General features: G+C 34.4%; 1 protein-coding gene across 11 annotated transcripts in view; it reads left to right on the forward strand.

Annotated features, from left to right (window-relative positions):
• The window catches only part of MECOM (MDS1 and EVI1 complex locus), a 544,809-nt gene that overhangs the window by 482,956 nt on the left and 48,508 nt on the right, over positions 1-13,345 (forward strand). For 10 of the 11 annotated variants that reach the window (XM_059391591.1, XM_059391586.1, XM_059391589.1 and 7 more), the window contains one exon: positions 2,027-2,161. In XM_059391591.1, the coding sequence (XP_059247574.1) occupies positions 2,027-2,161 (135 nt within the window). Of the gene's footprint in view, positions 1-802; positions 830-2,026; positions 2,162-13,345 lie in introns of those variants that run through there. The other variant, XM_059391593.1, reaches the window with a different exon arrangement.

The raw sequence follows: 13,345 nt of genomic DNA on the forward strand, positions 1-13,345 counted from the left end.
GGAATGAACCTGTTTTTAAAAATTAATTTCACTATTGACAGTGGCAGTGGCAATAATGTTAACACGGAATAAAATTACATCTAGAATTTTTATGTGCAGTATATGCAATACTTAACTCCCTGCCCCCGCAAAAGGGAATGCTCAAAAGCTAAGGGGATAGATGATGCTTGACTTTGAAATTAACAAGTTTTCCACCTCTGTCTGCAAATATGAAATGGAACTGGTGTTGCATTTCACTGACTTCACCTTATTTCCTTCATTAAATATTTCTCTAGTGTGTGAGTAGAATTGCCTTTTTTTCCTGCTAGCCAAGAAAACAAGTAACAAAAGATAAACCAGAAACTAAACAGACAAAAAACAAACGAAACAAAAATCCCAACTTTTTACTATTTTAAAACGTGTATTGCTGCTGTTATTTATGCTCCCTGTAGACATCTGCGGGGTGGGGGGGTCTGGTGGGGGTAGAAATCTCAAGTTGCTATTAGAGTCACTCAGCACTGAGAGTTGAAGAAAACAACTTAAAGTTTGTAGTTTTAAAAATAAGAAATTGTTAATATCTGTCTGTCTCACTAGAAAGGGTATTTAATGTAGACTTTCTGTTAGTGTGAAGAGGTGTCTTGAAAAGATTTGATGTGTGTGTGTATGTGTGTGTGTGTGTGTGTGTGTGTGTGTGTGTAGCAATTATTATCCCTATCTTCTGCTTTGATTTTTCTTTTTTAAATTGTGGGACTACTTACTGCCTTTTAATTGCCTCATGGCCAAAGGCTTATTCATAATGCCTCTTGACTAAGAGCTCTCAGAGCACTGGGCTTCTTCTTGAAGTTTCTGGGTGAGTTAATGAGTTGAATCTGCAACTAGGTGATTACCTGAATTCTATGCAAGATTACTTTTGGTCTGTATATCCAAGAGTTTAGTTTTTACTTTCACATAGGTGTAGATACAACAGGGTTCTGTGGGAGTTATTTAATGCCTTGTTTTTTGTTCTGGACTGTCTTATTTAGTCTGTGATAGGAAACTTCCTCAAGTTTGCATTAACTGATTGACATTAACAATTAGCAGCCTTTCTAGTTACTTGCCATTAGGTCAACAACTCTGCAGTTTTTAATATTGATGTTTAAAACAATATTGCTGCTAGTGAATCAGAATAGTTTCCTGTAAGTATGCAAAACCTTAAGAATGGACATTTCTCCTTTCAATTTTTGTTTAAGGTATCCTAAGTAATGATTAATATTCAGGATAGGCCAAATATAAAATCTCATGAAATATAACAATACACAACCATAGATAATGATAGTAATTTATTACAATATTATTATATATTTTTTATTTGATCAGAAGCCAGTCTTGTTATTTTGCTTACTAAACATAAAATTAAAACATGCATTGACATGTGTTAACTAAAACATTAGATTGCCATATTTTACATGAGTGTTTACCAATCATTTGTTTTCATTTATTTTTCTTAAGTTTGGTCAGAAACAAATATGAGACAAATCTTATTATCTTCTTCCATTAACAATGTGATTTAATTGTTTCATGGTAGTGAAGTACAAAGTGAAAAGGAATTTAGTAATATTTAAAGTTTTTTAACTGAATTAATTTAAAGGGCAAAAATGTGAAAGTATATGCTTAATGGGAAGGTAATCTGAACCTAAAACACTGACTAGTTTAGAAATATTAGGTTAATATGTGCTGTTCAATATTATTTTTTGTAAAAATCACGTGGAGTAAAATTAAGTCAATAGCACTCATTCATGCATAACAAGGAAACAAGCATTTTAAAAACTCAATTGATCAGTTTTTGCAATAATGTACAATTGCTTTGTTCTTTTAAAAAAAATAGTACATTGCTGCTTCTAAGATAACTTATTGTTATTCCTCCTCTAATAATATGCATAGTGCCTGACTATTTTTTTGCAGGATTTGAAGGAGGACTATACACTTGAATAAAATATTTTCAAGCAATTAACCATTCTAAAGAATGAATTGATATGGAAATTGATTGTTCTCATCTTCTTCCTTCCAGATCTTAGATGAGTTTTGCAATGTGAAGTTCTGCATAGATGCTAGTCAACCAGATGTAGGAAGCTGGCTCAAGTACATCAGGTTTGCTGGCTGTTATGATCAGCACAACCTCGTTGCATGCCAGATAAATGATCAGGTATGTTGTAGAGATTTTCTTGTCTTTCTTTGAGAGTACTAAAGTATCAGTGAAGCCTGAAGAATAAAAATAACAGCGAGCTGCAGTAGACCCTTGTGGCCTGTTTGTTGATATGCTGAAAGGTAATGCACAAATATAAGTGAGATGCAGAATAAAGTTATTTGCAGTACTGTTTTCTTTCAGTGCTCCTTTTTTGGGTAGTTTATTCACTTTGTAACTTCATAAATGCTCTAGTTTTCTGAGTGTGATAGAATGTTCTAAAAACAGAGTACTATTTATTGCTAGCTTTTCTTTACCTTTTTTTCTTTACCATCATAATAGGGAAACATTCATGGAAAGTATTGAGCTACTCAGTAACACTTTATGAATTTGTGCAGAAATTGGAAGTGATACACTTGAAATATTATATAGGTTTTTACTTGAAATAGTAGGTAGATATGCGTATGTGTATGTGTGTGTATATATATGAGCTACATGCAGTCTTATCTGACTGCATTTTATGTTGATTTGCCTGTTTATAAAGGAGAAACACTTTTAAGATTAATCAAAATACTCCCTTTTTTTAGGTATATGTGAAAAGTTTAAAAATATCACTGCTGGAAATTGCTTTACGGAGTCCCATGCAGTGAGGTTAACTTTAATAATAATAACTATGAAATAAGATCATGAAAATATCATGAAACATATTTTACACTCAATAAAGTTAGGTTATGAATCTTGTAACTTAGTATGACAATACCTGAAACAACAAGAGGTTTAGCTTGTTAATTTTTGTTTTATAAACACTGTTGGGTTAGAATTTAATTATGTTATCCATCATTTATTTCTTTTAACCCAATGGTTACCTAAATCAAATACATTTCAAAGACCATATTAAAATGGTTGTTTGGCAAATTTGCTGTGAATATCCCCACCAAGAAAAAGAAAAGTTTAAATTAGATGTTTCCAATTGAAAGCTGTTAAGTAATGTTAGCGTCATATGGCCTAAGACTCTATTTCAATCATCATTATGAGATTATTCTTTGGCATTTTACCAGCTACCAGATAATTTTTACTGACTAAACTGTGTAAGAGGTAATAAATTGTAAAATTAGGTTTAAATAGGTATCATTTAAAAATCTTCAACATACATCAAAAATAATAAACCAATCAATTATTTTTTTTCCTTTACTGTAAGAAAACAGAGACATTGTTGACAAAGGAAAACATTATTAAATTAGTTATTGATTAGGAGCAGAAAATATCCCAGGTCCACCATAAGAGTTACTGTCACATCAACAACAAACACTTTTTGAGCATGCACTATTTGTAGATGTGGGACATACATGGGTATTGTAAATGAAGGACTTTTTCAGGTTACGTTTCCTGAAGTAAAGGAGCTGACAGACCTCAAAAGGCAGCTGTACGAAGAAATAATGTAATTATATCATCATAATTATTTGCTGTCCATATTTACTGACAATAGAGGCCATCTCCTTGGACAGATAAAACTGTTGTAGGGTCAGTGAAAGGATGGGGGAAGAATGGGACTTGTGGCCAATACATTTTTCATTTAATAATTATGTGTCTCATACTTTTTAATATACTCTTTCATTGGGAATCTTGATTGCATAAAAAAAGCAAAACAATTTTGTTTTATTAACTATGAATTAGATTGCTTTTTAGGGCAGGCATTTATAATTTTAACATAGTTACTTTTGAGACACACATTGTAAAATATATTGCTTTTCAAAAGAAATGATACTGGTTTCATACCATAATGAATAGCATGTTTACTTATTTTAATTAAAGAATGAAAGAAAATAGTTAATCAGGAAATCATAAAAGGCCAATATTAGACACATACCTATTATTTCTGTAAGCACTCATTTTAAATTCATGTATTTTGCTGGCAGAAATCTAAGATGGTAACAGAGTACATATCAAATAACATAATAGTGAAATTGACATTACATGGTCAAGTAAGTTCACCCATAAACAATGAGAGAGGAAAGTCAGAGGTAAAAGTCAGATTTGTCTGATAGGCAATATATGCATACAATCCTACTTAGCCCAGTTGACAAGACAAAAGAGAACAGATACCCCAATAATGTATGCATATTTTATAAACACATTCATCTGTAAGCTTGTATGCGTGGTTCTAAAAGTTAATTAAGACTACAATTTCAGACAGCTTTGAAATGTGAATGTTGGACTAGGTACAATGATAAAATAGCTGACTAAAGAGATTCTCTAGGTCTATTTTTTTGCTCTCTTTTCCATGAGGAACAAGAGCTGCCAAATGGTGAATAAGCACAACTCATCACACAATGAACACTCTCATGATGTGAGGTATTATTTAATGTTCATAAAGGGAGACCCTGGGCCAGGAGTAATTATTTAAACAGGAACATCAACTCACCTGCACAATACAATAGCAGATGAAACACTTTCACGAAATTATAAAACAGTGTTTCTCTTTGCTCCAACTCTTAGAGCTCAAGTTTATAAAATGAATTTTAATAACAAGACAGGTTTAAGTCCTGGGCTACAGAAAGAATGTCAGATGAATCTTTCAACAGTAGTCTAGCCATTACAATAATTATGACGTCTAATAAAAAAGGGAAAAGATGACCCAGAACAAAACGAAGGTGTATAAATTATAGATTATTTTTGCAAAGAGGAGATTTTTAGAAATTCTCATGTTAAAAACCAAGCTTAATCAATGTGGATCGGCTTTATAATGCTGTGGAAGGATTCTATAAAAGAGAATAAATGTTCTTGCTAAGATGGTAATACAGGTTGGTAATAGACAGTCAAATGTGTACTGGATAAAACCCATGTTTGATGTGTCTGGGGGTGAAGAAGTGCTTAGGAATAGCATGGATTTTGATTTTCAAGTGAAGTTGATAAAGGATGTAATCTGGATTGTTTCATAAAAACAAAGGCCCTGAGATTAACATTTTTCCTAATACCTCTCTACAAGCATTTTATTTGAGGGGATTTTCCCGAGTTTAAATTTTCCAGTAGATTTCTGTGAGTTATTTTATTTCAGGTTCTTCCCCCCTACCCCTCAGGCCAGAGTGAGCTTTGTGGCAGTTTTCTTTTCTAATGCTTCCTAGAAAGACCCAAGCTTATTGTTTTTAGATGTCTCTTCAAATTCTCAAAATTATTGCAGTGATGTTTTTGGAGATAGGAATTCTGAAAACACTGAAATGAACGCTTAAATCATAATTTCTAAGTAGCTGCAGCTCCTGGCTGGTATCCTTTACCACTCCCCAGAAAATACTGTATTAACTATAGTAATTTATCTCTGTAGAAAAAGGCCACACCAAAGACACTAGTAAATTAAGTTCCAATCACATTTAAGTCATAAAATAGAAGCTCTATAATAATATCTAAGTTTCTTTATCCTGAAAGTCCTAATTATTTCCCCCATACTCCTTAAAGTTTCTCTACAATATTACATAGCCACACTGCTATGGCATAGCAGTTGGCTGGAAATTTTTATTGAAACAGACAATGCTTCAGTATTTTTACATTTCAGTAGTCTGAAATTGTCCCTGTTTGCTTTCAGGAGCAAGAGCTGGCACTGAGAGGTAGAGCAGGGCAGGAGTAAAAGCAGAGAGTTGGATGATGAAAGTTCTTTCCAGAATAGGTCCTCAAATATGCAGGGGAAGCATGAAAACCGTTAATTATTTTGAGTTTCATTTACATCTGGAAACACCCATGTGTTGAATGTTAAGTAGGCACACATCTCGATGATTTGTTGAGGTTTTCTTTTTTCCTTCCTTTTTTATTCTGGATATTTTTGATGTCCTCTCCTTTCATGCCTTGTAGATACCTGTGCAAAAGTTCCACTGGGTAGATGTAGCACATTGCTTTAGCTTTGGCCTCACCCTGCTCTTAGCTTTCCCTCCATTCTTTGATAAGTCCCCCCATACCTCCATGTTTCTATACACTCCTCTTGAACAAAGGCAAGATGACCCATAGACCCCCTATCTACTTCATTCAAGGCCAGTTCTCATCTATGATATGTTTGCAGATTTGAGGTACTTATGCAATAGCTAGCTCTTTGAACACATTTTTTTTTCCCTAATGCTCCTTCATGGTGAATCCGTATTGGTTGTAATCATCATTAAGGCACAATTCATTTAAGGTGATTTTATAGACTTAAGTAAGACCTTCCTTTCCGCTTATGATAATTAGAATGATTTCCACGTGTGCTTTGGGGAACATTTTGTATGTATGTATGTATGTACATATGTATGTATGCATGTATGTATGTATGTATTCTGCATCCTGGAAAGAAACACGGTTTCATTCAAACTCCTGGCCTTGCCCTTGACATGGTCTATAACTGGAATAAAGTTCTCAGAAACCCAAGACATTATTAATCTTGTCATTTACACAAGGTGATAAGTCCGTTCATTTTTAAACAGGCCCTTGACAGCTGGTATTTAGTAAGTAGAATAAGAGAAGTCTACTGTTCACTTTGAATAAAAAGAAATGTGTCAATAAGAGATTATCCAACGCCTGATGTATGTTTTGGAGAAATAGGATATAGAAGAATGAGCGTCCCTCAGAGAAATCAAGGTCAGAATTCACTTAGGGGATTTTGCCAGCTCTCTTGTGGTTAATGAACGGCAGCAAGATTCTACAGTGTTTTCAGTTGGAACAGGCATTGTTCTCGTTTTTGCTCTACCTTATAAAGTTTTAACTGCTTCCAGGACGATCATGGCTGAATTGGCACACCCCCTTTCCCTCTCCTTAGGTCCACGTCAATGGTTCTATCAGGCGGCAGGGACACTGGGGCAGTATTATTACTTCAAGCTTATTATGGGCTCAATTATCAAGTTATTTTCTTTGGCTTTTTACGGAGAAAAAAAATGTTTTCCTGAATTATTCAATTAATGCCATTTGTGCAAAAAAGCAGGGAAGACCAGTGGTGTAAAAAGCAAAATGTAATTTGTTCACCTCTTTCCACTTTTTAAAAATGTTTGCGTCAACTGTCAGGTAATTTGTTAATTTGCTCTTCCTTTACAAGGATTTCTGTCCACATTTTCTATGACCTCTTTTGATGTTAAAATTATTACTGGCTTTGGGCATTTTCTTTGCTTTCCTTTTAAGTCAAGTTCCACTTTTATACCAAAGTTATGCTCTGCTGTTTTAAGATGAATGCCAGCTGGCAATACCCAGAGACTGGCCTTGTGAATGGGGCCTAAGCTGACTTTGGGGGGATGTTGTCTTGCTGATAAGTTACTTCCTTCACTCGAAGATGAAACTGTCTCAGATACAGTTTGCCATTTGATATTCACATGATAAAATAAGCAGCCCAGCCCATCCCCTCCCCCAAAATGTTTCCCTCACGTAATGACGCTCAGGACACAAGACAGCCATAACACTACGCAGACTAGGAATTTTATAAAGATTCACAGGTCACAGAAGTTGAAAAAGTGGATGACCTGAGGTATTCTGGGCACATTTTAAGTAATTAGTGTTTACGTGTATGTCACACCTGTCATTCAGGAAGATCTCAAAGCATCACATCCATATTAGCTTCCAGCTCTTCCTGGAAGGGTGCCAAAAAGATAGTCATCAGAGTGCATTATGATCCATCAAGGTGGAAAACATGTTGGTCAAGGACGCAAGAAAAGCCTCCAGCTTAGTAAAAAACCCAGAGATGATCGTTGGCTTCCTCATCATGTGATGATGGAACTCTTCCCAGGCATCCTGAAACCATGCAGAATGATCGGTTTGCATAGAATCAGATGAAATGGCCACCTAAAAGACAGGTGACTAGTGGGTATTTTTTGTGAGGACTGGACAGGGATCTTTAGAAGCAATTTAATGGAAACTTCCAAGGTTTCCAGGCTGGGTACACTGTAGGCTCCAGATATAAGAGTAGGTGAATCATTATCATTTGCTCTATTTATACAAACTAAAACCAACAGTCAGTTCTCTGTTTCATGTCATCCAATAAATTATATGTGTCTTTCTTTTCATGTTATTAATAAGGAGATAAAAATGGGGGGTAAATCTTCTCCTCCAATAATATGTTTGTCCTGAAAATAACAAGTGGTTACATATTTTTGGATATAGGTAGACAATACCTCATATTTCTCAAATATCTTCTAGTCTTTAGACTGTCATCCGAAAGACGAATATGGTATACTATCTCTTTGGAGAAATTAAGGAAGTTGAGGGTGGTTTTCTTTGGCAGAACTTGGCCATGATAAAGCTTCCATTGTGTTGGACAAATAACTTTCCATTCTGTCATCAATCTCTCTGTCTCCTGAAGACACTTCTCAGTATCTCTTAACCAGTTAGGCTGAGAATGTAAAAGAGTCACTCTTGTTGAGGCTAAAAACTTGACATTACTCATGCCTTCCTGAACATTGGGGTTTCTCACATCGCTATGGGTAGATCAGGGTTCCAGACCGTGTTTCCTAAACCCAGCACATACGTACACATTGTCTTTGTGGATCTGATGTTACCTCTCTGCAGCACCAGAGCTGACAGATGTGTTCATATCTAATGTTGACTTTGTTCAGATATGCAAACTGTCACCTACCTCCTCTCCCACCAAGCTTCCAAACGTTAAAGTTCCACTCAGCTCTTCCTAGTCTTCTGACTGGTACATTGCGTGAAGCTATAGAAAAGAAAGTATTCAGGCTGAATGTTGGTTGCTGGGAGAGGCAGAAAGCAACTGTCAGCTTCAAAGGGAGAAGATAGCAATATCTGAAAAAAATTGTCTCTCCATACAGATTCTGCAGGGAGTACATTTCTCTATTATTTCAATTATTACAACTTCCTGAATAGGTTGAAGGTCATTCATAATTCACACTTCTGTCATTTTTAGACATGCCAAATGCAGTCTATTAAGCATAAATAAAACTTCAGTGTTTGACTAGGAAAAATAAATGGGATTCATAACAATGAGGCCTTGTTCATCTTTTTAAAAAGTAAATGATGTGTTTTCTTTTTTTCTTGTTTTTCCCCCTGTACACTGAATTTCTCTTCTGTTTCAATAGTACAAGTACAATACTTTAAATTGATCCAAGCATAGCAAACTAGACTGTAAGTCTGGTCTGACAGATTCTAGATTTTTCTATTTTATAGGATAATAAACAAGAACCCACGTTATTACCATTTATAAATACAAATAGTAGCATTGTCTATTTGATGGAGGACTAGGTTGAACACAGGCCTTGACAATATAAAACAGAATTCATCTGAAGTCTTTTATAGACTATTAACTTTCCTATCGGAATGCTTGTAAGCATCCATACTCTTTTTAGTCCTTGTGCTCTTGGACTTAAATAACAAAAGAACATGAATATTTAATAAAATATAATGAATTCCAATTCCAACTACATATAATATATAACTGTATATAACATATTCAATGTACTATATATAATATATTATTACATATCCTGTACTTGATACATAATTAGAATTAAGCATATGCCATTAAACATTCATTTATATTAATACATAAATATGAGATTGCTAATATTTTATGCAAATTTAAAATTTCCCCAAGGTATATACTTTGCCACATTTATAGATCATATATAAAGGTATATAACATATCCAAGCACATATATGCTTATATATAACATTGCATGAAAATATATCTTTGGAAGTTTAAAATTTGTTAAATCAAATCCAGTCACTACTGCCTTTTATCCCTAGCTTACCCTTGTGAATGTTAACTGAAGGGATATTCTTTTGGCATTTGGAACTGGTTTCAGGGTTTGATTAAAATACATGAAGTCAAATAATTATGTTTCAAGTAATTCCTAACTATATTAGTATATAATAATAAATTTATGCCTTAAATTGTGAATTTTACCACTGGTAAACATGAACAATTTAGGGAATTTCTAGTTTTATTTCCAAAATTGAATGAGTTAGAATTTAAAAAAGAAATTTCACTATTATGCTATTTTAGCAAATTTAGAAAATTAAAAATGATCCATTAATTAAAACATGTACTATAAATACTTGTTCTTATAAATTGAGGTATCCAGAGATCTAGTTATAATACCCATACTTACAAAGATAGAAAAATAGCTTTCTGGAAAAATAAAAAGAGTTCATGAAGATATTGGGAAATTTAAAGTTTTTATATGATGAGATGATAAAACCACCTTAACTTTCAGAAGTGTCAAATGTACACACAGTTAGGTCATGTTCAGAATATGTTGTATTTCTGGAATTTGTTATTTGCTACCAAAGAGAAAACTCTAGAGGAGTTAACACATTTTAAAAATTCTTATCATGACTTTTAAAAGAATGGAGTTTTCATAAATTCCTATTTTCTTATGCTCTAAGGTCCTGTTTCTCTTATCTTTCAACTTAAATTGTTATAATTGAAGTATTTTCCCTTCTTAAAAAGCATCTGAGAAAGACACAGCAAAATAATAAATCAACAACCTTTTTTTTGTATCAGTTCAAACTTTTTCTCAGTCTTCGAGACTTTGGAGTCCCTCTTTATATACTTGAGTTGAATTCATCACAAAAATCCCAGATCCAGGACATTTTTATTTTGGATCCAGATAACTTTTTCCATAAAACCCCCTGGTGGGAGAAGAGACCTTTTCTTTTATGGAATTCAACAGAATAATGATTCCCTTCTATTTGTCTCCAACTCAAAAACCAGAGAGGTTATATTGGTAAGATCTCTGCTTCTGGTACGTAACTCAGATGACACATAATTCATAGGACTGCAATAGAGCCGAGATTTTGAGAATACACTGGGTTTAAAGACATTATGGTTATATTTTTTATGAGCATGGCCAAGAATGCTTAATACACAAACCTGTGGGAAAAGGCTACATAAATCACTTCTGTTATTTATTGCATTTTTATTTGCTATAAGACCTATTTTATAATATAAAAGCAGGGATGTGATATCTGATTTTCTGAAAGGGTTGATTCCTCTAAGATTACATTCCATCATTCCTCCACATAGTTGTTTTGAGGCAATGCATTGTCATTATGTTTTTGTTTAAATTCCTCCTCTCACTTCTCTAAGGCCTGCTGCTGGTATGTGATTATTGTTAGAACATAAATTAGCTTTATATGTAGACATCTCTGGATTCAAGTATTGAGATTGTATTTTTGGGTCATTGTAATGATAGGTGGAAAAATACAATGTTACCGAATCTCCCTAAGGTCCTATGAGATGAGGTACAAAGAGGATCACAAGTGGTAGCAGCACCTTGAAAAAACCCACTAAATGTGTATGGGTGTGGTAGATGGGACTTCGAGGCTCATTCTTATTGCTCTATGAGGAAGCGTGCCCAGAATCTGCCCTCATTACGTCTGGCGCTTGCCAGTTCTTTTCAAACCTCAGTTTCATGAGCACCATAAAAATTCGCTTAAAATCGAAAAGAACACCCTGAAGTTAAAACCCACTCTGCTTTGCCTTGCCTTTCATGGCCTGGAGTGTCACCTTTTACCTCCAGTAAATAAAGCCAACACCAACACTCTTCTGTGTCTTTTATCTTTTATGCACTCAATATTCCTCATTTGACAACTTGGACACTTAACGGGAATTGCAGGGGCGATCAGTGTCCCTGCAAAGAGAGTTGTCTCTGTGCTCTACACTTGTACAATATGCCTCTCATTTTCTTTTGTTTCTTGGACTGTGCACACTGCATTGAGTCAATCTGAAATGGAATTAAAATAGACGTGATTAATAGCGGACCACAAAGAAATCATGATATCATAATACTTTCTTAAAATGACCTGGTGTGTGTGTGTCTAAGCAGCATTCCCCAACAGAGACAATCACCCTGTGTGACGATCTTGCAGGGTATTGTCTCTTTAACCTCACTATTTCCGAGAAGCCACCGAAAAGTTCTAATATGTCACAATTCAAATGTCAACATGTTGTTGGAAAGGAAGCTAATAAGTTAAACCTTTGAGAGATGCCAAAAAAAGAGGTGATTCAAACTGTTGAGAGAAGTCCATTGTTTTCTAAGGGGAAATAGAGCTCCAGAATGAAATAGAGTGCTTATAAGCATTTAACTGGAAGGTTTGGGGGGAAAAAAGTGAACACACAATCATTTTTCTCAACGTGTTCTTTTGAACAGAACTGTTCCTCTCAGTGAACTTCCAAAAACAGGAAAATTGCAGGTGCGGGTTAATAAGATATAAACTGCATACTCACTGGTTTTTGTAGAAATAGCACATCACAAGGAGTAATTTCCTTGAGATAGTCTGGAGTCCCTCTATGGTTGGATATAAAGAATCTTGGGTTATATGATAACGTATTCTAGCAACATTTTGCATTTGGCATTATTTTCTATAAACCCAATTTCACATGGTTAAATTACTGTTGAATGAAAAAAAAAAAGATTTTATTTTGACAGGAAAGAAAGTAGTCAGAAAACACTCCTCACTGAGTGAGTTTTTAGATTTAGCACTATTGGGTGCTGTGATGTTTTTATAGAAAAATAAACAAGCGGGCTTTAGAGCCACCTACTGGAATAAAGAGGCACATGCTTATATTTGATGTCTTCTGCAAAAGATAAATAAATAGATAAATACCATGAGAGTTATGCACATTTCTGTTGATCTTATAAGGTATTAATTTACTCAGTTTTTCTCAATTTGAAATGTCAAACATCCTGCAGGAAACCAGCAGTTACAGAAAGGCCCTTTAAAGATACATTCTCATAGTTCTTAGTAATTTGTGTTCTGTGAGTTTTCTCCCCATTGGATTGAGGCTGAGCAGGATTGAATCCCTAGGTTTTTTTGTTGTTGTTGTCTTTGTTGCTCTGGTGGTACTGTGTGTGTGTGTGTGTGTGTGTGTGTGTGTGTGACTGGTTTCATTTTCACCAGTTAATTGTATAATCTCGTTCTTTCTTCCTTCCACAACCCCTGTCTGGTCATGGAATTGTTGTTTAATTAATAATCTAATAAACTAAGAACATTTTTTTGTGGTAAAATGAAGAAGCACCTTAAATATTTTCATGATTAAATGCTTTGTTATTGAGATGTGATTGACATATTAGTTTCAGGTGTACAACATAAAATTCGATATTTGTACATATTGTGAATGAAAATGCTTTTATACATTAAAAGAACCCTGAAACCTGGACAGGTAAATGGACAATGACTTGCCTAAGGTCACAGAGCTGGTGAGGGGAAAGGTAGGCAGCTCTCAGAAATTATGGGTCCACATTT

Source organism: Mustela nigripes, chromosome 2 (genome assembly GCF_022355385.1).
Source record: "Mustela nigripes isolate SB6536 chromosome 2, MUSNIG.SB6536, whole genome shotgun sequence".
Taxonomy (NCBI): Eukaryota; Metazoa; Chordata; class Mammalia; order Carnivora; family Mustelidae; genus Mustela; species Mustela nigripes.